Here is a 27,971-nt window from a genome sequence, read left to right as displayed (position 1 = left end):
ACGCGGTCCCAAATTCCGCATTTCCACGTTTACGCGGTACCCTGCCAGAACCCGGGATGCTCACATTCCACAGTGCGTGTACCCCTTCACGCGGGTGAAGTATAATTTTTTTATTTAGCTCATAAAATTCATACAAATTATCCGGCCAGAATATAATTTACATTGCTGGAATTCTTACAATTTGATGATCATTTTGAATATAAGCATCATAGATTTTGCATTAGACATACAAAGTTTAGATCTAATGCAAGTATTTTGTTTACTCAGAGCAAATATGTTATCTTTTGTGCAAAATATATGAAGTGTATATTCAAAATATTCCTGGTCTTGCAAGGAATCCAGCAATGTCAATTATATTATCCTAACTTTAGTCTGAGGTATTATTTATTACTAAAAGTTAAAATCTAGTTTTTTCACCCAACATTTCTCTGGTAGGGAGGGAAGGTGGGGGGTGGGGGGGAGGGTTGGGACCGACCAACCATCTGGCACGGTTGGAAGAGGGGGGGAGGCAAGGTGGGGTACTTTGATTGACAGATAGTGTCGCAAAGAATATTTTTTTTTTTTATTAACTGAGGATATTTGTTTTAGCTCATAAAATTCATACAAATTACCCGGCCAGAATATAATTTACATTGCTGGAATTCTTACAATTTGATGATCATTTTGAATATAAACATCATAGATTTTGCATTTGACATACAAATTTTAGATCTAATGTAAGTATTTTGTTTACTCTGAGTAAATATGTTATCTTTTGTGCAAAATATATGACATTTATATTCAAAATATTCCTGGTCTTACAAGGAATCCAGCAATGTCAATTATATTATCCTAACTTTAGTTTGAGGTATTATTTATTACTATACCTTAAAATCTAGTGGTTTTCCCCAAAAAATTTCTCAGAGAGGGAAGAGTGTAGTGTGAGAAGAGGGGGAGGGAGTCGAGTCCATTATTTGAATGGACATTAACTTGGCGACTGTATTTCTCTTAAGTATTAATTGTGTGCATGTACCATCATAAAATCAAGATGTTATTTTTACTAGAACATAGGTATTGTGTCGGAAAAAGTGGAGTTTGGGGGTCAGCCGGTCTCTATTTCATTTAATCCCATATGTTATGTTGTTCACTTTACGCGTTTCTCACTTTCCGCAGTACCCTGTGGGTTATATTAACCGCGTAAAGTGAGGGTTGACTGTACACACCTCAAAGTAAGTTAAAATACAATATTCTATTGTTTTTTGTTTATTATTATAAAGTATACTGTACAGTACAGTACTGCATTTAGTTTCTATTTAATGTTTTGTTAATTCTATTACTGGTATACAGTACTTTGTATGTACTTTTTCTGTGAGTTGGAACCAATTACCCAATATCCCATTGAAATAATAGATTTGATTAACGAACGAATCTGTGGAACGAATTGTTTTTGTAAACCGAGGGACCACTGTAATGATTTTATACAATTTTTTCATTTATGGAATCCCCTTCCCCTCAGTCCTCAATTCATGCCTGCTTCCCTTGTGGAAAATAGTTCAGCACCTATGACTGAAAAAAAAAAAATCATAGATTTTTATTTATTTTTTTAGGTCAGCATTTATGGCTATCAAGAGATTAATGAAATAAATGGATACAACTTTTGTGTCTGCACATTATACAGGGATGTGCCGTTTAGCGATCGTCCACTTTGCGAAACAGTAAGCCCTCGATAACTCGGCATTTGCTAATTCGGAATTCCATATAACTTGGCATGGATATTGCCTCGGAATATATTAGTATAACTCGGGAAATGCCAAGATATATAAAATTATCTGGGAAAATCTCAGCATATCTGGCCACCTGCATCACCTATCATGCCTCTGTGTCACCTACCATGCCTCTGTGTCACCTACCATGCCTCTGTGTCACCTACTATGAAGCTTCATTCTTCGCCTGCAGTGCTGGTAAGTGTTACTTTTTTCATTTAGTATTTACTTGCACACATGTATTTTTGTGGGAGGGGCAAAGTGCCTCAATAAATCTGAATTTGGGATAACTCGGCAAGGCCAGAGCCTCATATGTGCCGAGTTATCGAGGGTTTACTGTAATACGATTTAGGGATTTAAAATTTCTAACACTCACGGTTATTTAACGATCTGCAATTTTTCTGTTTAGCGATCTTCAACTCACTGGGAAAAATTCAGGACGCAAGTCGGAAAAATGAACATTCTGTGCTCCACGTGGGCATCTCTACTGGGCGAGCATTGTGGGTGTAATGGGCGGGTGTGGGCGTGATGAGAACATGACGAGCAGTAGCATATAGGTAATAGTGGGCTGGGTGAGTGAGCAGGCAGGTGGTAGAGGAGGATTCACTAGTAGCAGCTAGGCACTGGTGGGAAGGAAGGTGCTCTGTCTGCCTCTACCACCATCACTACCTTACCCAATAGTATGTTAAGTGCCATCTCCTAAAAATTGCTTCAGTGAATATTATCTAGATATTTGAGTCCAATAAACAGTAAAATAAGAGTAGAATTATGTAAATGTAAATTATTTAATGCAAGTGATGTCTGAAACTCACTGAGGCATGTTTGCTATGCTGCAGAGGACTCTGCTAATCACATTCCATTTCGAATTGCCACAAGTAAGTAAATAAAAAAAAATATTTTTGAATTCCATCTTTCTATTCACCTACCTATCCAGTATTATATAATCATGAGTCAAATATTAAAATATGGTGGAACAAACAAAATTAAGTGGCATAAAATAAATGCTAAGTGTGATACTGCACTGTATGTCTCCCAGCCCACTCAGAGAGCGTGGCAATGTTGTACAGCATTTTCAAGGCTGACACTAGACCACTTGGAAAGGGAGCTGCTATATAAGATACTACCTATGAATCAGCCAACCTGAACTTTAGAAATTACTTTAGAAATCATTATCTAGCTTTTCCAGCAAAAAACAGAAATTAATTTTTTGGTAACCAGAGGGAGTACATATCTAAGTTTATTATACAGAATTCATGTATTGTAGGGGTATGCTACCAGCGTGACCCCTAGGAAACCATGCCATTATGACACTAGTGTCTACCCTGCTTTTGAACATTGCAATTTGCGCTTTACTATATTGCTCTGTACTGTATATTATCGATCGCTGTGCATTGTTCCTATTGCTATAGATCGCTGTTGCAACTTTGTCTAAAGTCGTGTTATTGAGTACTGTATGGACTGTTCATTACCCTGTACTATTGTGATATTGTGTACTGTACTAAGGTGATGGCTCCTCTCTCCCCTTCTGCTCTTGTCGGCTAACATGAAAACCAAGTAAGAACTGTTTACTGTACAGTGACCCCTCGTTTAACGAACGCCTCGGTTAACGAACTGCCTTCCATAAGGATCTTCAATTCGGTTAACGAACAAAAATTCGGTTAACGAATTTCTTACGAACCGACCTCAACATGTTTTTGCTTGCACTGACCGGGCAACCAGCTTTAGTATCAGTCCGCCAATACATTAATCGGTTCTAGGGCTTAAATTCCTTACTATTTTAGTAAATATCAAGAAGTTTATACTATTCAATAATTTTAAAAGTTTAATATGCAATTTTTAAGTCATTTTAACAATTATTGAACATAATTGAAGGTAAAGTGACTAGTTTAATGCGCGGCATCCAGCCTCTTAACACAGCAAACAGGCGTTAGTCTCTCTCTGTTTTCACTGGAGGTAACATCTTGCTTGAGACTCTCTTCAACTAAAAGCTTTTTTTCTGTGTTTCCAAGCAAATTATTGGTCATTTTTAAATATATTTTACATATTGACAATATATAATGCAGTGCAGTGTTGATTTAAAGAAAATAATCTTGAATTACACCAAGAGAGCTAAAATTTTATGGGTGAAATGGCGCCATGGGGTGACTTCTCTTCCACCCCAATGCCTTCTCTTCTTCCTTCTCCTCCACCCCTATTCTAAATCCCATCATCATCATCATCATCCAGGAGCCTTCTACATACACACCTCAAAGTAAGTGAACTTTTCTACCATTTTTGTTGAATTTAGGAAATTTTCAGTGAGCTGGAACCAATTACCCAAAAACCCATTGAAACAATGGTTTCGGTTAACGAACTTTTCGGTTAATGAACGACCTTCTGGAACGGATTGAGTTCGTTAACCGAGGGGTCACTGTATTCCATTTATGTTTTTGATCTTATGACAATTTTTTTTTCTTTCCACATTCTGTATAAATGAATGTGTGCATGCAACAGAGTACAGGAAAATGAACAAAATTACACATATCTACCCAAAATTATGAGTTGAAGAATAACACACCTCACAACTCAGCCTCGCCCACTCCAAGTGCTACTGGGTGGCGAGTCAGTCAGTCGGTGACTCCGCTACACAATTACATGCCATTTCCAAGGATATTACTCCTTGTTATCCCTTAAAATATTATTTCTCATTTCTGTTCACTCAATGACCTGTTTTTTAGGAACACATCCCAAACGCTAAATCCCTGCATATCCTTTATCTGCTGTAGTTGGTTCTTCACATTTTCTTAATATAATGAGGCACAAGGCACAACAAGGCTTACATTGTTCTAGTGAAAACACATACACACACACACCGTCTTCAGTTTTCACGAAGTGAAGACGTACGAGGTGCTGCTCCACTTACGATGTGGCCTGTCGGATCCACCCCTTCCCCATCTCCTCCTCTCCACCTGGATTTATCAACATCCTCCCACCAACAATACGGTGCAAAGATTGACGATCAACCCATAACTTATATACAAGTGATAATTTCAATTCAAAAGAATGAAAACAAGTGTATGACAGTGACAAGTCAATGCCCTGCAGTCAGTGGTCAGGGGCCATATCACCCCCACCACCTACCACCCAACACCTCACAAACACAAGATGTCAATTGAGGGCTCGCAGCCACATCAGGAGAGATATGAGGACTCCCAACTCTACCAGCCAGCAACTGAGGACTCCCTACTCCACCATGCAAGAAATGAGAATTCCAAACTACTGTGCTTCAAATGAGGAACAAAATCTCTCTCTCCATCACCCTGTGTGAGCTGAAAGCCCAACAAGGACTATGTAATGGGAAAGGGAAATAAGTGCGGGTTATCACAACCCTGAGGGAGGGAGCGGTCATGACTGCCCTTAGCACCTATGTATAGGTATCCCCCTATTTACTTTGAGATTATATTCTTGAAAAACCCATCGTGAATCAAAATATTGTAAATCGGGTTTATTATAACATGGGGTTCAATGGGATAAGTTCCCATCCAGTCAGACACCCACGTGTATTTAAAAAAAAAAAATCTTACACTAATACTATACCTAAAACACAATTAAAAAACACTCACCACATCATTAAGAGCAAGCCTGGTCGTCATTACATGTCCCCTTTGAGGCTAAGGAGACTCTTGAAGGTGGAGCGGAGACATCACTTTGACTCCCACACAGCCTCTGGGGAGTCTCATGCTGCTTCACACTGTCAAGCTTCACTTCCAGAAACATGGTTTTCCTGGGTGTCTTGGCCTTCCCAGACATTTTAAGAGTTACATTGCTCACGTCACAGTGAGCAATGATAACATTATTGCAGCTGACACTGCTCTCATTATGTTAATAACAATAGGCAAAGCACTTAACAGTCACAAATAACATAGCAAAAATCACTTCACCGTCACCAAAACAGAGTACAATGTGTCCTCTCACTGTACATAAAAAAATGAGAACACCAATATTGACCGATAACTGTTGAGCTACACGATCACGGCCATGTGCGATCACCATGCAACAAAGCTTGGTACTATAGTGCACTGGGTGGTCGCGTGGCGATACGCAGGTATCTCGAAGCTGACATCATAAATATGGGAATGGTCTTAATACATCTGTTATCGCCGCCCTCGTATGCCGTAACCTCTGACTCCTATGTGGCCGAGCGACCTGTGACCTAACCAGATGTTTGTGGACGCACAATAAGCATTTTGTTGTTATGACCATAGATAGGGGCTCGGGACGCCTCTGGCTGACAGTATCGTCCAGCCCCTTCGAGTGTACACACACTAGCTATAACTAGGAGTTACTTGGAACAATACTAAGTTAAGTGGAGCTGCAAGCCCGCACACATGAGTGAAAGAACACAGTGATTGTTTGTATTATGGTGAAATGTTGTGAACTGCATACATGCACAGTGTAAGGCAATTTGAATAATAACCATACAGAATAGTGTACTTACCAACTGATGTATAATGTATACATGTACAGTACAGTGGTCCCTCAATTAACGAACGGTTCAATTAAAAAAATTTTGGTTAACGAATTAGCTACCCTAAGGATTTTCAGTTCCATTAACGAACAAAACTTCGATTAACAGCAGCCTTACGAGAAACAGGCTTTGTTGTGCGCATCAGCTGATCGACTAGTCCGCCAATACAGTACAGGGTGTAATCAGTTCTATGTTTACATTCGTTTCCAGTGGAGTAAATATCAAGAAAGTTGTGATCTTGAATATTTTTGCATTTTTTGTAATAAAATTATTGGTCATTCTGGAATTTAGTTAACAAATTGATAATATATACAGTATACAGGGAACAGTTTTTGTGTGCCAATCAGTTGATCGAATCACCCACCAACACTTCTCAGTTTAACTTTGTTTACAGTGGAGTGAACATCAAGTTTGTTGGCCTCTTGAATATTTTTGAAATTTTACATTAAAATTATTGGTCATTCTGAAATTTAGTTAACATACCTGTATTGATAATATACAGTGCAAAATTATTATGAAACACAAAGAAGGCATTAGACCCAATGCATTCTGTAAAGAATATGGCATGTCATCATCAACCTCTACAATCAGCTGTTTGATATGTACAAGCTGCCGAGAATACGGCATACACACCTCAAAGTAAGTTAAAATACAGTACCTGTATTCTATTGTTTTTTATTTATTATTGTACAGTATACTGAACAGTACAGTACTGTATTTAGTTTATATCTAATGTTTTGTTATACTTTTTCTGTGAGTCGGAACAAATTACCCAATATACCATTGAAATAATATTCAGTTAACGAAATTTTTGGTTAACAACTGACTCTGTGGAACCAATTGTGTTCATTAATCGAGGGACCACTGTAATGGAATATAATCAGTAGTTAACGAGTGTCTCACTTCTCCAGGTTTTGATCACATCAATCAATAAACGTTAAGTGAGTCCACGTTGCGGGTTTCTCTCACCCTTAAGATGTGACGTCATCTAACTGTTGAACCATTCAGCAGTTAAACATCATCATCATCATTAAAGTAGAATATCATAGATATGGAGAACATAAATCGGGAAACCTGTACAACCAAACCACGGGAAGGACTGTGTAGCGCACCTACAAAGTCCCGAGGCACTTTATGGGACTGGCTACCTGATCTGTAGTTGATCTATATGTTCACTCCATGTTTCTTAACTTATTGTACTGAAAGAATTTGTCAATCAAGTAACCCACTCCCCAATTTCACCATATGTAACTTTTATCATCTCTGTTTATTGTATATTTTCAGCCTTTTAGCTGCTATGTTCTTTTAGTGTACTGTTAATTAATATTATTATTACACACACCACATGAATACAGTATAGGAAAAAATGGCACAACCCCTGGACAAAACCCTTCAATGACATAAAAATATTACATTTATTATATCAAAATATTTGAATCAAGAAAACATTTTAAGTATTACAGTATTACTCCGCTTTACACGGTTTCACTTTCCGCAATTTCTCAACGCGGTACTTTGCCAGAACCAGACTTTCACTTTCCACGGTGCATCTACTCATATACGCGGTGAAGTATAATTTTTTATTTTTTTTATTTAGCTCATAAAATTCATACAAATTAACCGGCCAAAATATAATTTACATTGCTGGAATTCTTACAATATGATGATCATTTTGAATATAAACATCATGGATTTTGCATTAGACATACAAATGTTAGATCTAATGTAATAATTTGTTTTACACAAAGCAAATATTTTATCCTTTCTGCAGAATATATGAAGTTTACATTCAAAATATTCCCTGACCTGCAAGGAATCCAGAAATGTCAATTATATTATCCTAACTTTAGTCTGAGTTATTATTTATTACTAAAAATGCAAATATACTATTTTCTCCCAATCACTTCTCTGGTAGGGAGGGAGGGAGGGAGGGACTGACTCAGCTAGGGCGGAGTATTTTGACTGACAGATAGTGTCCTTGAAGAATATTTCTTTGTTTATTTACTGAAGATATATGTTTTAGCTCATAAAATTCATACAAATTACCCGGCCAGAATATAATTTACATTGCTGGAATTCTTACAATATGATGATCATTTTGAATATAAACATCATGGATTTTGCATTAGACATACAAATTTTAGATCTAAAGTAATAATTTGGTTTACACAAAGCAAATATTTTATCTTTTGTGCAAAATATATGAAGTTTACATTCAAAATATTCCCTGACCTGCAAGGAATCCAGAAATGTCAATTATATTATCCTAACTTTAGTCTGAGGTATTATTTATTACTAAACGTTAAAATCTAGAGTTTTCACCCAAACATTAATCAGAGAGGTAGGAGCTAGTGAGCTGGGAAGAGGGGATTTGAGTCCATTATTTGAATGGACATTAACCTGGCGACTGTATTTCTCTTAAATATTAATTGTGTGAGCATACCATCATAAAATTTAGATGTTATTTTTACTACAACATAGGTATTGTGTCGGAAAAAGTGGAGTTTGGGGGTCGGGCCAGTCTCTATTGGAATTAATCCCATATGTTCTGTTGTTCACTTTACGCGGTTTTCACTTTCCGCGGTACCCTGTAGGTTCAATTGGCTGCATAAATCGGGGTACTACTGTATACAGGAATACATTAACATTCGCATTATAAATATTTAACTACTATACAGGAGCACATATTAACACAATAAATATATATTATGAAAGGATCATCATACCGTATCTAGCCAAGAATTCATTAAGTGTTCAGGTTTATTTAGAGTTTAATTTACTTCCACCTGATGCTGTAGACACTGTGGAGGATTTTCTCTTAGGTGTTGTGTTTTACCTTTTATAATTGTATTTAGATTACATTAAATAAATATTGTACATAATATCATAATAGTGGTGGGTCCAAGGCAGCAATTTTTTTTTACTTGGCATGACAAATGACATGAATTGTCATGTCAGCACCAAAATTACTGACCAGCATGTCCATGACCAGTGCCAACACAACCATTCTGTCACAGGTAAATCAGGACAGAATCTCCACCCTAGGTAGTGCCAGGAAGGGTAAACTTTAAGTGGGGTCAGGTCAAATGTGTGTTGGCCATGTGACCTTACACAACCTGAAACCCAAATTATGCTTTTGAAACTTTGTGTCATCTTATTGTTATACAGTACTGCACAGTATACCCAATGTAATTAGTATTGTGTATTTTGCACTGTGTATATTTTCTCTTGGCAACTGACAAATAAAGATATAAATAAGAAGCAACAACAGTATATATACTGTACTGTACCAACAGAGTCTACAAGTCTACTGACCTTGAGAAACATTAAATATCTTTTGCCATTTTTTCCTAGTTTGACAGTTGTGTCCTTTTTACTGGTGCCATTTCTTACACACACACACACACAGTGAAAACAATGCAACAGTAACAGCTGAGTCGTACCCAAGTTAACCATCACACAGTGAGGTCCCAGGTACCGAGTGATAACTGCCCATGAGACCCAACAATAAGCAGTGATGTGTTAATCCATCCACCTGACTGTACACCACTTGAGTGAGTGAGGTCCTGTGGCACCAGACCACGTGATGTCCCCATGATGCTACGACACCAGGTAGTGAATGAGTTGCTACAGCATCATGCAAGGTCCCTCATAACACCATCTACGAGGGAATTACTACACTATGTGAGGTCCCTCATAACACCATCTGTGAGGGAACTACTACACCACGTCAGGTCCCTCATAGCACCATCCGTGAGGGAATTACTACACCACGTGAGGTCCACCATTACACCATCTGTGAGGGAGTTACTACACTAAGTGTTTGCTGTTCAACACCTCAGCACACATGACCTATGTAACCTCCACTGTAAACTTTAATTTGTATGTTCATTGTACTGTATGTTCCTTTTCTTTTCCCTAATGAAGGCTTTTGTTAATTCCCCCACGTAATAAGTCATTTATGTCCAATGTATATTTTCAGCCTTTGGGCTGCAGAACTTTTTCAATAAAGCATTAATTATTATTATAATTAGCACGCATGCATGCACGCACATACGCATGCACGCACTCACACATACACACACAGGTTTAAGCTCTTTTGGAAGTTGTAACTTAATTTATGAAAAGTAATTTTTAACTGAAGCCGTGAAATATTTGTGACGTATTTCATACTGTTTTAAGATTTTCAAAACACTTCCTGCCACAGAAAAGAAATAAATTTAGTAATGCATAACAAATAAACTATAGAAGGTAATATATACAGTATTCATTAATATCCCTGTTGACTTGATTACATACAGCAAATTACCATCAATAAATTTCTGCTTATGAAAATATTGACGATTTATTTTTTGGGTATTTACTACAATCAATACAATATTTACTATAGAAGATTAAAGTTTCATTATGAAAGATTTGTACAGTATTTAAGTCATCTATTGCTGCTTGTGTGAACCTCAGTGTATCCTGAGTGCGGCACTTTTGAAGCTTAACACATTTAAGTTCCTTATACAGTACAGGGGGCCCCCGAATTACTAACGTCCAACTTATGAACACCCGCTGATACGAACGAGGTTAAACTTAAAATTTACAATACGTATATACCGTGTATTACGAGTTCTTAAGACCAAATTTTTGGGCAAAAAGTTGGGGGTCGACCTCTATACGGGTAATAGTTTCGTTAGGTTGAAAAAAATTTACCAGTAACTACCAGTAAACAATGGAAACGATGCACCAAGCACCACCCGCTGTGAGTGTCGGTACAGTTGCCAGGGCAGATCTCTTGCGTCATCATAGCAAGCCCAAAGTAGCCAAATGCATGGTATGGTATGCACAGGAGTATGTAAAACATAAAGTATTCATTTTTAAAAGTTATTTATAGATACATAAATTTTTGTTAATTATTTTCATGTTCAGGTCATCTTTAGTAAGTTAAGTATTTCTTTTAATACAATACTGTATAAAACAATAATAAAAATTTACCATGCTGTCTTTGCAACACATCATAAATAATAACTAAATCCCAATACGTATTCTAAAAAAAAAAAAAATACCTGTACTATAAAAAAATGAAGAGTGCCTTGCGCAAAGAAGCTGCCTTGCTAATGAGTGATAAACAACAGTCGGAGTTTGGCGGGCCTTTTGTTTTCACGCATCTGGATCAGGAACAGGAGAAAAACTTTCTCAGGTTTCTTGCAGCATTTTTGCATCTCTGTTCAACATGAGCTAGAGAGCAAGTGATGGTAGTGTTGTATCAAAAGCTAACAGAAAGTGTATAAGCTTACCCGAGAAACTAGATGTGTTAAAATGATATGAAAAGGTGAGAGGTCTGCGGATATTATATGGAGCAAGCAATGAACATATTTTCTGAAGTGGATCCATTAACAGAACAAAGCATTAAAATTTATATAATGCAAATGACCTCTACATAAAGATGTATAATGAGAAAAGAAAGCAGCTGTGCAAGGTTCTTTCGACAGCTTTATTATTCGAAGGCCTAAACCATCAACTTCAGCTACACCATCAAATTCAGCATCATAAGCAGATTCAACATCAACTTCAGGTTCAGTAACAGTTTCAGCAACAGATTTATGGGAAGCTACAGCTTCAGCCAGAGTTGAACCTGATGACTTCGTCATCCAAGTAAAAACTCGCACAATATTCATTGGCTGTCCTTATGTTTTAAACTTTACCACCATTGGTAAGTAGAATTATTGTTTTATATTCGAAAATATTATTTAAAACATATATGAACAGTAAATAAGTGTTGCTTTCATATTCATATGAAGAGAAATGAGGATATGTTTTCACGTGTCCACACTTACTGTTCATACGTTGGCGTTCCCAATCGTCTCGCTTTATTTCTTTACCATAAGTGGTTAGTTACTTCTAGTGTTCCATTTATTAACATTAAATAACATTACTTAAAACATACATACAGATATTAAATTTTTTTTAAATTAGGTTCACTAAAGCTACAACCAGGGTCTTATTTTCTTCAGTTTCTTATGTGGAACCATTGTCACTCATAAAAATAATGCCGTCTTGTTTCCTCGTGTGTGTATTAATATTCTATGTATTATTAATGAATTGCATTGTTCATTTCACATATATAAACACTAATTCAATCAAATACATATTCAGTAATAAACATTATGTGAATCTTTTGTACATATTCTCAAGATAAATGACCTTGTTTCCTTGAGTGCGCACGTATACATTGGCGTTCCACTATCAGTCTCACTTTTTCTTTAATATCACTGGTTACTTCTACTGTACATTAAAGAACATTAATTAAAAAATACATATTTTTTACATTAATTTTACTACAACAACAACAACCAGGGTCTTATTTTCTTCAGTTTCAGATGGATAACTGACATTATGGGTGTAAACACTGACAACAATGCCGTCTCTTATCCTCTTGTGTGTTTTAATATTCTACGTATTATTAATGAATTGTATTGTTCATTTCGCAAATATAAAGATTAATTCAATCAAATACATAGTCATTAATAAACAATAATGAATCTATTGTACATATTCTAAAGGAGATAAATGACGCGGTATCCTTAAATGTGCACGTACTGTATATGTTGGCGTTCCCAATCCATCTCTTTTTTTTCCTTTGCCATTAGTAGTTAGCCACTTCTGTTCCATTTATTAACATTAAATAACATTACTTAAAACATATACTGCATATTAATTTTTTTACATTAATTTTACTACAGCTACAATCAGGGTCTTATTTTCTTCATTTTCTCGTGTAGAACTATCGTCCCGGACTCCCGGCTGTAAACACAAACAGAAACAATGGCGTTCCATCTCCTCTAGTGTGACCATATTGTTACTCATTTATATTGTACAAGGTGCATTCAGAAACATTATTTTAAGAATATAGTTTGCATTTTTCATTACAGTGATCCCTCGGTTAACGAGCGCCTCGGTTAACAAAACTTCTGTTAACGAATTACCTTCCATAAGATTCTTCACTCGGTTAACGAAAAAATTTCGGTTAACGAATTCCTTACAAATTTTTCCCAACGTGTTTTCGCCTGCATTTGCTTGCTCACCAGCTGTAGTATTAGTCCGCCAATACAGTAATCGGTTTTAGGGCTTAAATTCCTGACCATTTTAGTAAATATCAAGAAGGTTGTACTATTCAATAATTCTAAAAGTATTATATTAAATTTTTTATTCATTTTAACAATTATTGAACATAATTGAAGTACAGGAAACTAGATTTTTGCGTGCCAAACAGCCACTCAATACACCAAGCTTGGTGTCAGTTTGTTTACCGGTTCAGCGGAAGGAACATCTTGTTTGAGACTCTTCAACATAAATGCCATTTTTCTGTGTTTCCAGTCAAATTATTGGTCATTTTGAAATATATTTTACATATTGATAATATATAGCATAGTGCAGTGTTGATTTAAAGAAAATAATCTTGAATTACACCAAGTGAACTAAAATTTTATGGGTGAAATGGCAGCATGGGGTGACTTCTCTTCCACTCCATTGCCTTCTCTTCTCCCGTCTCCTCCACCCCCATTCTAATTCCCATCATTATCATCATCAACCAGGAGCCTTCTACATGCACACCTCAAAGTAAGTGTACTTTACTGCATTTATTTTTAGTTTGTATGTAATTTTCGGTGAGCTGGAACCAATTACCTAAAAACCCATTGAAACAATGGTTTCGGTTAACGAATTTTTCGGTTAACGAGCAACCTTCTGGAACGAATTGTGCTCGTTAACCGAGGGACCACTGGAATTGTATTATTTTTGGGGGAAAAAAGAGGGTAAAAAGCCACACAAAAGATATGAAAAGGTCACACTTGGAAACGCATCTCATTATTATTGCTCTATTTTAATGGTAATTAATGATTCGTGATACGATGATTCACCTTACACTGCAATATTGGAGGACACATTAACGTCGTTATTTGAGACTTTACTGTATTTTATCATTCTATTACTTCTTTTGTATTAAATGAAGTGATTTTAGATGTATATAAGGATTTAGGCTATGATATAGAGAGATTTTAAACATTATTTTGTAAGTACGATGCGCACATAGCATGTGTTCCGACTTACTTACAAATCCGACTTATGAACGTCCTCAGGAACGGAACCCGTTCGTAACCCGGGGACCCCCTGTATAGCACATCTGCCATCAACTGCCAGAGGCGAACCATTCCATATACTGTATGACACACATCCACAAATAAGTGGTTAAACACAGGCTTGCAAAATGATGCAATAAAATGTAACATGAAAGCATTAATACAGCCAGATAAAGCATAACATTTAGTCAGTAGAGGATGTCTTTGTCCTTTCCAAATAACAGCATAGCAGCATTAGTTATGTAGCAAAGTACTGTACTGTAAATATCATTCTCACACTCTCAAGGTTGGCTGGAATCAAGAACTTACAGATGCACCCATTTTGCCAGCACTTATTCACTCTCTGCTGTAACATATTTCTACAGTATCTCCCCTTTTCATTAGTCATAAGTCAAACTAACATTAATTTATCTTTGTCTTCCTGTCCAACAGATTTTCATTACTTTTGTTCACATTCAATATCAACTTCAAAAAATTCCTCTCACAACAGAACAGTTGCCTCCAAAAAACATATTCCCCAACCGATCAAGTTCTTAGTGAAGTAGGAATAAAAATAAAAACATTTAATTTGGGGTCCAAGATATTGGCATAATACAAATCTAAACAAAAGTACTTACAACACCACCACTAAATTGGTGAACTCTAAATTACAAGCCTCAATCTTTGTGATCATCTTCACACATAGGGAGAAGCTGATATGACATTAAATTCGATTTATCAGTTACTGTAAATAAATTTTGGTTCAAGAAATAACATGGGATTCATATCCAGAGATTTACAATCTTTAAAACTCTTCATTTTCTATTAATACCTGATGAAGTCTTACTTGCCCATGCAGTTGTTTTATCTAGAGAGCTGCTTAGTTTGTTCTTAAATTAGAAAACTGCACAAAAAGATATCTTGTTCTCTGAAATGCAAAGCGAAGTTCTTGTTCTCCTAGTCCTATTTTGACCCACTTATCTTCATTGTGATTGAATAACAACAGAGTTTTTAAATATAATGGATCTCAGGAAAGTTAAATGTGTACAGTATAAGCAGGGGACTAGTACAGTACACATCTTAACATATTGTATATGAAGCCTTTTTTTTTTGCATTTCAGCAGACTAATCAACAAGCTATGCTCTTTAGGACAGTTAAAAGAACATTGAAGAAATTAACCAACACCTTGCCAACATGTCATTAGCTGTCTCAGTTGTGAATGTTCTTTCAATTTAATGAATTCTAAGACAACACTACACAATGAAAAAAAAAAATTTCCCTAGAATAATTGTTAAACACATTTTCTTTTCTAGCTTATTAAAATTGTGTTTATAAGCATGGAAGTGCTGGCTAATATTTATTTTTCTTTGCATAACATAAAGATATAATACAGTACTGATTTGACAGACATACATAGACATTGTAATAAAAGAATGGCAAAGTGTAATTAAGTAAACTTAACAGGATTAATGACAACAATTCACCAAAGAGTAGGTGAAAGGGGAAGATCTTGGAGCAAGGTATATAACAGATCACAAGATGCACAGTGATAAAGGGGACTGGATAATTCCCAAACCCAGACCTGGAACCTAAATCTAACTAAATCTAACCAGACCTGTGGTTTTAGAGTGAAAATCTGGGTCTGCCTTCAGGTCTGAGTGCAGGGATTACTTTGGTCCGAATGATGAAAGTGTTAAGAGCAAGTTGTGCTTGGGCAACCCAGCTGTTTAGTAGGTAAAGGCATCTTAATTTGCTAAAATGGGCTGTTGTCCCAAGGAATGCTTGATTGGCACTACATCTACCTTTAGAGGAGAGAAGCCCCTGAAGGTTGATGTAAGTTTTACAGCCTCACCTGTAAATTGGATCACCAATGAACATGGAGTGCTAGACCTCAAGAATTGTGGACAATCCTGTTGGTTCACCACAAGAATTGGGACAGAGTCTACGCCTACATCTGTGGGCAATGAGTAAAAGAATAAAGCAAACATTAACAGATAAGTGTTGTTGGTAAATTAATGTGGATAGAATGCAAAGTAATGTATGAGAAAGTGATATAATTTCTTTGGAAATGATGTAGATGTGAACACAAGCACTTGAGGCTACAATGATCAATGAATAAACAAAACAAAGGAAGCTGAAAGACCATTCAAGGATAAATAGAAAAAAATACTGGAAATGTTTCATACAAGCTACAAAATTCATTCTGGTATATTTAAACTAATAATGCATTACAGAAGGATAAAGTTCAGATCACACTTCTATCCAATAAAACCATTCCCACATTCCAAGCAGGGTGGTACCCACAGACTTCTCATCAACCACTTCCATCACTGTGCATATCCACATGTTACTATGAAAGTTTTTAAACACTTGCCCAAAAATTTGAATTGTTAACTTGGCATTTTACAATAAATCAAAGCCTGTATGAAATGTAGTTATGAAAACAAATGTAAATAAAAGTAAAATAAAGCTGTCCCAGAAAACTGCATAGGCATAGCAAGTAAGGACATTCTGTAAAATAAATATTGACAGCAATAACCAAGGTTTTATATAAAACATCAATAAAGCAATTACTGAAGCATTATGTTGAGTTCAAATTGTTGCATACCATGTTAGACTACATTGTAACTGTGTCCAAAATGAAATCAAATCATTAATTGGAAAAGGTACCCTATTTAAAATTGTTCCCTTTGTTTACTTCAAGAACAGACTTCCTTCTAACAAGACCTGTACCTTGATAACAATATGGACTTCATCATCATACAAGGGTTGATACTAATGTCTAATGAGAATACCAAAAATATTACTTGCATACCTTGCCACAGTCACCTTTATGAATCAAATTATAAAATACTGTACTGGAAAATTTTTAGTTAACAGACGAGTTCTCAACAAAAATAGTGGAATTGACATACAGGTACTATACTGTACACACAGCCGAGTAACTTGTAATCATGTGAGCCGAGACAAATTGTCCATTGGTAAACAAATGGAATCAGTAATGAAGTAGCCAAAAATGTTAGATGGAGGACAGCCTATGACAGGAGGTTTTCTGGGGTAGAAAAGCACTATAATAACATGAAATAGTTGAAAAAGATCTTTTATAATCAGTTCTACACAATTAGAATTATGACAGTACAGTAAACACAAATAAGTTTGATTTATATTTTGGACACTTATTGTATATGGGATATGAAAATAATTAGTTAAATGAAAATATTTATTGAGAGCAACAAATTTATAGCCTTGGCATTGATGAAACTAGTCATACCATTGCATGATTAACAACAAACTTCTCTCTCACAACATTACATCACCATTCTATTAAATATACACATCATGGTTGGGTTTGTAAGGTATTTAAGAAATGGAAAATGCCCTCAATCTACTCTGCTTGTAGCTGAAGCCGTCTGTTATACTCACAAAGACTATACGGTTGATGTTAATCTTGTAATATCTCTTTTTTGTTATTTAAAAATTTGGGTTGTGAAAAAAATCACCCTTAAATACACACATACAAAATAAAACATTGGAGGGGGGCTGGACATTTCCACAAGTAACTAATATATATATACAATATAAATATGCAGATATAGCACACACCTGCCATTTGCCTACGTTCTGTATGTTCATTCACCTCCACACGACAAAACAAAATACTGTACTGAGGAGGCTCTGTATTTGTTCAGACTGTGAATGCACCATTAAGTACATAATCTTATTTTGACAACTATTTGGAAACCAACTGTCTCTATATACCATCTAAATGAACCTTTTTTGGTTTTTGCTTATTAAACCAAAAACATAAGACCAAATCATACCATCATGCCTTAAGAGTGATTAAAGAAGATTGAAGTGGTAATATCAATTCCACCAAAGGCCAAAGCGTTAGGTGTACGTCAGATGCTTAACACTCAGTCCCACGCTCAGTAAGAGTCCTTTTCTCCTGCAGTGTCCGCTCATTTGCTATATGTGTAGTCTCATTCATTCATATCATATCATATCATATCATTCAAGATATATTGAATATTCTTTGTGCAATTTGAAATAATGTACAATCTAAAATATTTTACACAATTTACAAAACACCAGGTAACATTTTTCAACAGTGTATTACACTTTCTCTTGGGCAAATGATAAAAAAAGAAAAAAAAGGAAAAAAAAAAAAGCAAATGAGGACTTTTGCCAGATTTCCTTCATGTTTCTTGCGTCAATGTCATATATATATATATGTATATATATCTGTGAAAATCCCAGGAAATTGTTTTAATGTTCTCATGTATCCCTTTTTTTCACACATTTTCAAACTTAAAACCATTTACTCGTTAACTCAAATGAGACTGATGAAAAATAGTACTCGTATATTGGAAAAAAAAATCACTACCCCATAATTGTTTAGTGTAATAGCCTCATTTCAAAACAAAAGCTTAAAAAAAGTTCACAAATAGTTACAACTTAATGCACAAAGACAATGTAGTATGTAAAATGTACTTATAATAAACTATCTTGCTTCCCTCCGGGTGCCACGTGCTACTTAATTAAGTGGATCTACATGAAAATGAATATCATTTTCATATACTGAGCTCCATCTTCTCTACCAGAGTTGAAGGGATTGTAACTGAAGTAGCTAATTTCACATAAAAGATCACAGGAATAGTCAGACTGCCAAACCTCTATACTGTATGAGGGTTCAATGCCTCAGTCACCCACTGCAGAGAATCAACCATCCTTTACACTAGCCCATCAGTACCTTTCATTAATGTCCCTTGTTAAACTGTCAATAAGATGAATGAAGTTCAATAAAGATGATTTTTTTAATGAAAAGTTAGAAAAAAGGAAACTTTAAGGAAAGAAGAAAAAGAAGAAAAAATAATTTCAAAATAAAAAATATATATTGTCATTGGACTGATTTATACCGAGCTCTATGTGAACTATCTACATGATTTTGTTAAATTTGTCTGGCCTAAGGCTGGAAAGGAGCCATGAGCGGCAGGCAGGGAGGGAGGGCACAAGGGAAGGTCTATGAGTTAGGCAGCAGTACTGTATGACCCCTGGAGTATCTGGCATCACCGTGAGAGGGAGTGTGAGCGTTCCCGAAGGTCACCAACAGCACTGTCACCTAACCGTTGGTGAGCTGGAATCTTGTCGAAGAATGGATGCCTGAAAAAATAAAAATATAATGTTATACAAGCTGTGATTAACCTTAACTTTTTATAATTTTTACAATGGCTAATGGCTAATGTGACCCATAAGCTGAAAGACTGATTATAATAATCAAACGAAAACTCTGTGGGTCTGAGACACTCTGACACTCATTATCCCAACAAAACTCAACAATCTTCCTTAGTTCCATCTTTCTCTCCTGTTCTTCCATACCCTTACTCATAACAGCAACCTCCATTTTTCTCAGGCATTTAGTCCTAATTTTAGACAAAATGAATGTTTCAATTAACAGTTACAAAAGCTGATGGAGCACATAAAGGTAACAACTAGAGAGTCAGCTGCCAGGGAGCAAGGCCAAGAGAGGTGGCAACCATCTAACATCTATGAATGTAAGATTTAATATGTGAATAAATTACCCAGTACTGATTAAAAGAAGGTAAGAATGATCATCAAAGTGATCAAACAATGACATTATCCAATTGTATAAGTAAAAAAAGTGACAGGAAGTAAAAATGCTTACCTAAGTGACTCCGTTAGGGTGACCCGCTGTGCTGGTTCATACTCCAGCATCTTGGAAATAAGGTCAAACAGCAGCCGATGGTCCTCATCTGATTTTGTCTGATAGCTCTATCAGCAAAAAATAAAAAAAATGATAATGATAATAATAATAAATAAATAAATAAATAAATAAAATAGAGAAAAAATATTAGTCCAGTCATTAGAAATGTATTTTGTTAAGACAGATAACCCATCCCTGTCTAATACCATGATCTGATATATGGGCTTAATTCAGGAATTAAGGATAGAAAGTGGAGAATACACATGGCAGAGAAAGTCTTACTAACCTAACAATAGACATGAAGAAATGTTAATGTCAGTACAGTAGTAAGATTATATTCAGATAGAGCCTACAGTAAAGACTAAAACTATTAAGGGTTAACCCTTTGACTTCCAACCTAGGGAAAAAGATGACATTCAAGAATTACACATTTGCTATTATAAGATCCATACTTATAGAATTAGTAATATGACTTTCCAGCATAAAGTTACCAACACTTATATTCTGAAGTTAAATGAAAGAAAAATAAACTTGGTAAGCATTTAAAATTAACACTAGATTCTCAAATATAATCAAGTCTATAATGTTTGAAAAATGTACAAGCAATATTATATAAGAACTGGACAAGTAACATTAATCAATGGTAAATAAACTTATAAGATTTCCTCTCATTAAAAGTTTGTCTGAAAGCTAACAAAAGTTCTATAAATCAAAATAAAATTTACCTGGTATATTGTTCACCTTATTATTTCTACACAGTTTTATACATACAGTACATATAAATTTTAATATGGGTTTCATGGTCATTCATGATACATTAACAAAGTTTTAGGTACATAATGTGAAAAAAAAAGACCACAAACTAACTGATCTGCCTATCCTCTTAAATCTATGAATACCTGTATGTTGTTCAGTATATCGAAACAGAAGGATTTCTCAAAAGATCAAAATAATGATGCCCATAAAAGTGGGAAGAATGACTCATGGCACAAATACAGGTAATAAGGTTGGCCCTTTTCCATGCAATACTGTACATACAGGTATCTTAACTGCTAGAAAAATGCAAATTCAGGCACACCTTTGAAGCAGTAAATTCCCTTTGTGCATTCCCTGAAATTTTAAATTGACAATGCAAAGCAAAAACCAATAGTTAAGACTAACATTAACATTATTCATTCAAAAGTTGAGGGTCATTTACACAGGGATACCTCTATTGCATAGTAAAAAAAAATGGCAAAAGAACAAGATAAACAGTATGCTACAAGTGCAACATGTTAAGGGATAAATAATAATTTGATGATAATAGCAAAAACAGAGATCAATTATGTATATATAAATGTCCAAACATACAACTAAAAGTAAACTCACCTATGAATTTCAACACAAAAACCTATCCCCTTTTACCACACACTTGCAACCACTTGTGTAAAACTTAATACATGTACACTATAAATACAAAAAATTTAACATCTAATAATTTGGGTAGGAATTTATTTCATATATAATACAGTATAATCAGGTTAAACAGATCAAATTGACTATAAATAATTCAATTTTTACTTTACTCACCCTTAGAGGTTTACAGTTTTCCCGGACATATCTGCCTGCTGAACTCTTTTCATCCCAGTCTAATTTGCCATGATAGAAGTATTTGGTCCGAGTCTTCCTACCCATCCTGTTAAATTGGTGCTTCACATAGAAGACTAAAAAAATATGGGAAAATTTGCTATTTCTATTTTAATTTAATTTAAAACAGAGAGGAAGAGGTGGTGAAATTGGCACTAAAGAATATATACAATAGTATATACTGTAGTATAGTAAATATGAGGTATCCAAATACAAGTCAGTCCACTCAGTATCTTGGACAAGCTCATCTCTTCTTTCATATAATCTCAAGAAGCAAACAGAGCAGAAAAATGTACAAAGCACCAGAAAGAGGTTGAAATAGCAAGTTAGGCAATATGAACACTTCCTCATACCCTCAACTAGTACATTATACTGTACAAAACAATCAACATTACTTCTGATACCTTGAGGGAATGACTATACAGAACAAGTGTTAAGTTTTTGAGAGTGCGTTCATTGATTTTGCAGTGAAACTGACTCTGAAATTTCAAAGCTCTAACCACTGAGAATGTAAATGATAAATTACAGATATAAAACCATCTGCAGTGAATGTATTACCTGTGTAGGGATGGGTCCTAGGATTCTTTCCATCATAGCTAAATGTTCCCGGTTATCATGTGTCTGGAATAATGTGATGCCCAGGTACAACTCAAACATTATACACCCAATGGACCAAACATCACAGGGTTGTTCCCATCCTAATTCTGAAAATGAGAAAATATATGAGTATATATATGGCACACTGCCTCTCTTTCAGCTAGAAGCCTATAACTGGTACTTCTTATTTGCCAAATTTCTGCCTTAATGTGCAAAATCACTTGATACAGCACTATTCAAACAGTATCAATCATCATCATCTTGTACTGAATATATAAACTTTTGATACATTTTTTTATCGTTTAATATCATAATTAGATTATTGGTATGATTATCTTATTATCTTTTATATACAGCACCTAACTCAAAGGGCTTCTTTTTGAGGCAAGGGGCACACTAGAACTCCAGGCTTATCTTCTTTGACCTCTCTATTCCTCATATCTGTTTTCATTTACTCTCCTGAATGTATTGTTCCACATTTCCCTCTCACACTGTAGTTAGGAACCCTCCTAACCAATACCACCACAGCCCTTGTACACTCTCACCACTGTCCTTTCCTTGGCACCCTTTTCATATGTCAAGGTATGCTAGGAGTGAACATCTATGTATCAGTCATACCCTATCTTGATATAAGCATGTTTAAGTCAATGAGAATGTTTTGAATGTTACAAAATAAATACAGTACAGTATAACCATTTTGTTGAAAGGTCACTAAGTGAAAAGAAAACAAATTCACAGTGTCAAGAATATGAGAAATGTTAACGGACCTAAAATAACTTCTGGCGCTCTATAGTGCCTTGTTGAAACTATGGTACTGTGATGCTCGTGATCAAACGTTGCACTGCCGAAGTCAATCAGCTGAATATCTGTTTTCATCACCGTTCTGATGTCTTGTTTCTGAAAGCATAATTCAATGATAAATAATTTGTAGCTTGTTAACATATACACCCAAAAAAAATGGTTTATGACTATAATCACTGATGCATTTTCATTTGATATGTGACAGAGTTGATAATATACATCTTCAAAATACAGTAAAATAATAACGACCTATATATTTCTTTCTTGGCTAATACAAACATGGGAAAACATAGACAAATCACCACATACAATAAAAAAAAACTTGCACAATAGGATGGAAAAAAAAAAAAAACATCTTAACATGCCCTATTATGTGATGCAAAGAAGGTATGTCTGAACATCTTTAAGAAACTGCAAAGAGGAACATGTCAGGGCTACTCACCTTTTTTGGATCATATGTTAAATTATAATCAGATTCAACAAAGAGAATGTTTTCTGGCTTGAGATCTGTGTGAGTCAATTTGTTGTCGTGGAGGAACTTGACTGCGTAACATAGTTGATAGGCGATGTGCCGAACTTGATCTAGGCCATAGGGACGGTAATTGTTGTCCTTCTGCAATGGAATACAAAACATATGTTGACTACAGAAAAATGCATACAGTATTACAGAAAGATGTGTACTGTATTACAGAAAACTCATAATGTTACAGAATAACTTATACAGTATTACAGAAAACTCATTTTACAGAAAACTGATAATACTACAGGAAAACTCTTGCAGGTACTATCAGTACGAATAAGGGTAATGTTACATTGCTTGAATGTACAGTACTGTACTGTACAATACATTACAAGATATATTGGAGAAGTGGTTTGCTGTACAATATGATCAACTCCATGAAACATCAGATTTAGTTTACTATACTGTACTGTACTGTACTGTACTGTAATAAATATAGTACAATAATTGGATGGACATTGCACTATGCGGAGTAAAAATAAAAAATAAAAAAATAAATAAAATAAAGACTGTACAATAGGTAACACTTGATCATCATCTCTTTTTCTTCCTTGCATAACACAACAGTATTGTGAACTCTAGGTTTTCCATTTCTTTTCTCTTTTTCATCAATTATTTGAAACTGATCCCATGAATCTGAATTCCTCAAGCCTCCAGACCTCCATTCACAGACTCTATCAGCACAGCATTATCTGCCTAATAATAAGTGGAACATCTTACACTTTGTATCACCATATTTCAATTTTGTTCCAGTCATCCAATCTTACTTTCATTTCATAAATTATCCATTCATTTAATCGATATACTGTACACCAGTGGTCCCTAACCTGTAGTTTGTGGGCGTCATGAAACCTGCGGAACCATATTATGGAGCCCACAAGGGTTCGATAGAAAATAGCTAATTGTTTGGGATTCTTTGTAAGAGTGATATTACTGAAAATATGTGATAACTTGATACAACTGTCGTGTACAGGACGTGTGTATTTACCCCAGACCAGGTCCAGAGAGAGAGCCAGCCTTCTTACTGGAGTAAGCACACACGTCCTGTCCAAGAGCAAATGTAAAAAGTATGTAACTGATAACAGTTAGAAGTGTAAAGCTGCAAATAATTGTACAATATATGTGTTTTTTTTTCTTGAATGTAGATACAGAGTTTTGGCACCCTCCACTATATTTACAATGATAAATGTGGCCCAGAGACTACAAAAGGTTGGGGACCACTCCTGTACACACTCTTCCTTTCCTAAAACCTTCCTGTTCACTGCCTTGAGTTGTTCTATAATGCTTCTTAATCCAGTCAATATCCTCTCATAAATGCCACCAATCCTGCTAAAATGACTAAATGTGCCTATGTTCTTACCATAATCCTTACTATCCTTGTCTTTGCACAATGAGAAAATAACCATCTTTCTCTAATCTTATGTCCACTTCCAAAGGTAAACAAGCCTTTTCCACATCCATTCAATCACTAATTTCTCTCCCACCTATAGTCATTTCACTTACCACACCATCTATACATCAGTACTTATTATCACATAATTTATCACCTGATTAACTCTTTTTAATGTATCTTCTCATCACTTGTATCTTATCTATTATATGCATACTTTACTATACATGTATTCATTCAGGATGATTTAACAAGCAAAGGAAAGGGTTGTGTGTCTATGATAACCTGCAAATTTTTGAAACCCTTGATGGCATGATTCTCATTTGTTGTGTTTTACAGTACAGTACAGTGGCACCTACTTTACCAGCAACAGAGTTCTTCAACAATTATTCTAAGTTTTCATAAGTCTTTAACAGTTGGGAGTGGCTGAAACCTTTAATATGACAACCATCTACGGAGATTTAAAAAATGAAATTCTAACATGTAAATATCTTTAGCAAAAAATATAAACGGTTCCTCTTGAATCTTTAGTACTGCAGTACAGTACTGAATAATGCACAGACAAGTGCCTCGAGTCAGTGAATACAATTCTTGGCAAAATATTCTATATATAGGCCTAAATGCTTATTTGTGGAAAATACACCAACTCACAGGCTTTGCCATGTTCCCCCACCCCCTTTGATACTCCTGGATCCACCCCTGGCCTTCCACAAGCCCTGAACCATTTCAGTGGATGCTAATTAACAGGTTGAAATATAAACTTATTTTTATTTATTCAGTGAGCATACAGTACTGCATAGCTAAAATATGAGAGAACATACAACTTATTTACTCACAACTCCCTATTACCGAGTCAGTACTTACCAAGAAGTCAAATACACTAAGGCGAGGCATGTCGGCCGATCACCACTTCGTGGTAGTCAAACCAGCTGAGCATCCGAACACACAAACTGCAAAATAATGATTTATTAAGAGCAAGATACAATTGTTGACTTATTTATGAACTGTAATCAGTCAATTTGTATTTGAGTCATACAACAGACTCAATATACAGTACTTGTACAGTGGTCTGGTTGTGGCGCCTCACAGTTCAAATTCCTCCTCAAGATTCTTAACGGTTCAAAATAATTCCCTCAGTTATGAGTTTCTTGAAACCCGACCTCAACAAGTTTGGCTTGCATAGAGTCAACCAGCAGTATTAGTCCGCCAATACATTAATCGGTTCTGGGAAGCATTCCTTACTATTTTGGTAAATATCAAAGTTTATATATTCAATAATTTTAAAAGTTTAATAACCATTTTTGATCCATTTTAACAATTATTGAACATAATTGAGAAAATCAGTGACTAGTTTAATCTGGCAGTGTCAGCCTGTAACACAACGACAGGTTAGTCTCTCTGTGTTTCACTGGGTAACATCTTGGCAGAGACTCTCCAACTAAACGTTTTTTTTCTGTGTTTCCTATGGAGATTATTGGGTGGGTTTTAAATTTATTTTACATACTGACAATATACAGAATAGCGAGTGCAGTGTTATTTAAAAATCTTCTTTATTTACAACAGTTCCTTTAAAAACACGTGTTGACATTGTTTAGATCAACATGAGACCTCAGAGATCGAAAAAGCGATTTCAATCCAAACCAAGCAGGAAATCAGAAAAAAAACATAGACAAGGCAGCATTAGAACAAATCGCCAATGCAAAGGGCTGTGTAGAAGAACTCGGCCCGTCACACTGTGTCGACAATTCTTGCACAGAAAGACAAATTTAAAAAAGTGAAAGTGAGAGACAAATCTACAAGTGTTTAAAAGTAGATCCCTAATTGCAGAAACTGAGAGGTTACTTATCATCTGGATTAGGGAAAAACAGATGAAAGGTGATTCAGTTTCTACTGAATTAATTTGTGAAAGAGCCAGGGAGATTTACAAACATTTAAAGACAGATCAACCTGGTTCTCCAGGCACAGAATTTGAAGATTTTCGGGCCAGCAAAGGCTGGTTCGAAAAATTTAAGAAAAGAAGTGACATTTTCAGTGTTGTTAGGCATGGTGAAGCTGCTAGTGCTGATAAGGAAGGGGCAGCAAAGTTTTTAGAGGAGTTTAAAAAACTGATGGAAGAAGAAAATTATCTTCCACAGCAAGTGTTCAATGTGGACGAAACTGGGTTGTTCTGGAAAAAGATGCCCAAAAGAACATTCATCACCAGAGATGAAGCCTCTTTACCTGGGCATAAACCCATGAAAGACCGTCTCACTCTATTGCTTGGTGCCAATGCTTCAGGGGATTTCCGACTGAAGTCTATGCTTGTCTACCACTCTGAAAACCCCAGGGTGTTCAAGCAACAGAAAGTGGTAAGAACAAAGCTTGGAGTTTATTGGAAGTCCAACCGTAAGGCATGGGTGACAAGACAGCTCTTTAATGAATGGGCTGTTGAGGTGTTTTGCCCTTCTGTCAAGAGCTACCTAACCACCAATAAACTCCCTTTAAAGGCTCTTCTCCTCATGGATAATGCTCCTGGTCATGACCCTGACCTTGCGAGAAATTTGGAATATCAATTTGACTTTGTGAAAGTGTTGTTTATGCCTCCCAACACTACATCAATCATACAGCCAATGGACCAGAATGTGATCAGCAACTTCAAAAAGTTGTACATGAAGAAAATGTTTAGGAGATGTCATCAGGCAACTTCCAATGATCCTGAACTAACACTGGCACAGTTCTGGTAGACACAATTCAACATCCTGGAGGCTGTAAAATTGATTGTGTCATCACGGCAAGAAGTCTCCACTAGATCCCTCAATTCTTCATGGAAAGCACTGTGGCCATCAGTAGTCCATGATTTTGAGGGATTTGAGGAAGAAACAGAGTTGGACCAGGAGATTGTGTCCATTGGTCAGTCATTGGGCCTTGAAGTGGAGGAGGAGGATGTGGAAGAGCTTGTGATGTCTCATGAGGAGGAACTT

General features: G+C 35.7%; 1 protein-coding gene across 2 annotated transcripts in view; it reads right to left on the bottom strand.

Moving 5' to 3' along the window:
• LOC121862445 (serine/threonine-protein kinase Doa-like) overlaps window positions 1-25,914 on the bottom strand; it is a 38,640-nt gene extending 12,726 nt beyond the window's left edge. Inside the window, exons 1-8 of one of the 2 annotated variants that reach the window (XM_042360744.1) lie at window positions 25,876-25,914; window positions 23,544-23,714; window positions 23,068-23,197; window positions 22,269-22,407; window positions 21,647-21,758; window positions 20,039-20,145; window positions 19,426-19,515; window positions 16,208-16,309 (exon numbers count right to left, since the gene is read on the bottom strand). In XM_042360744.1, coding sequence (XP_042216678.1) covers window positions 16,240-16,309; window positions 19,426-19,515; window positions 20,039-20,145; window positions 21,647-21,758; window positions 22,269-22,407; window positions 23,068-23,197; window positions 23,544-23,714; window positions 25,876-25,905 — 849 coding nt within the window. In that variant the 5' untranslated portion in view covers window positions 25,906-25,914 and the 3' untranslated portion in view covers window positions 16,208-16,239. Of the gene's footprint in view, window positions 1-16,207; window positions 16,310-19,425; window positions 19,516-20,038; window positions 20,146-21,646; window positions 21,759-22,268; window positions 22,408-23,067; window positions 23,200-23,543; window positions 23,715-25,875 lie in introns of those variants that run through there. The other variant, XM_042360745.1, reaches the window with a different exon arrangement.
• Between the last annotated feature and the right edge of the window lie 2,057 nt (window positions 25,915-27,971).

Source organism: Homarus americanus, unplaced genomic scaffold, assembly GCF_018991925.1.
Source record: "Homarus americanus isolate GMGI-L3 unplaced genomic scaffold, GMGI_Hamer_2.0 scaffold31037, whole genome shotgun sequence".
NCBI lineage: Eukaryota > Metazoa > Arthropoda > Malacostraca > Decapoda > Nephropidae > Homarus > Homarus americanus.
The sequence above is the reverse complement of the archived record's forward strand: the minus strand, read 5'-3'. Positions and strand labels throughout refer to the sequence as shown.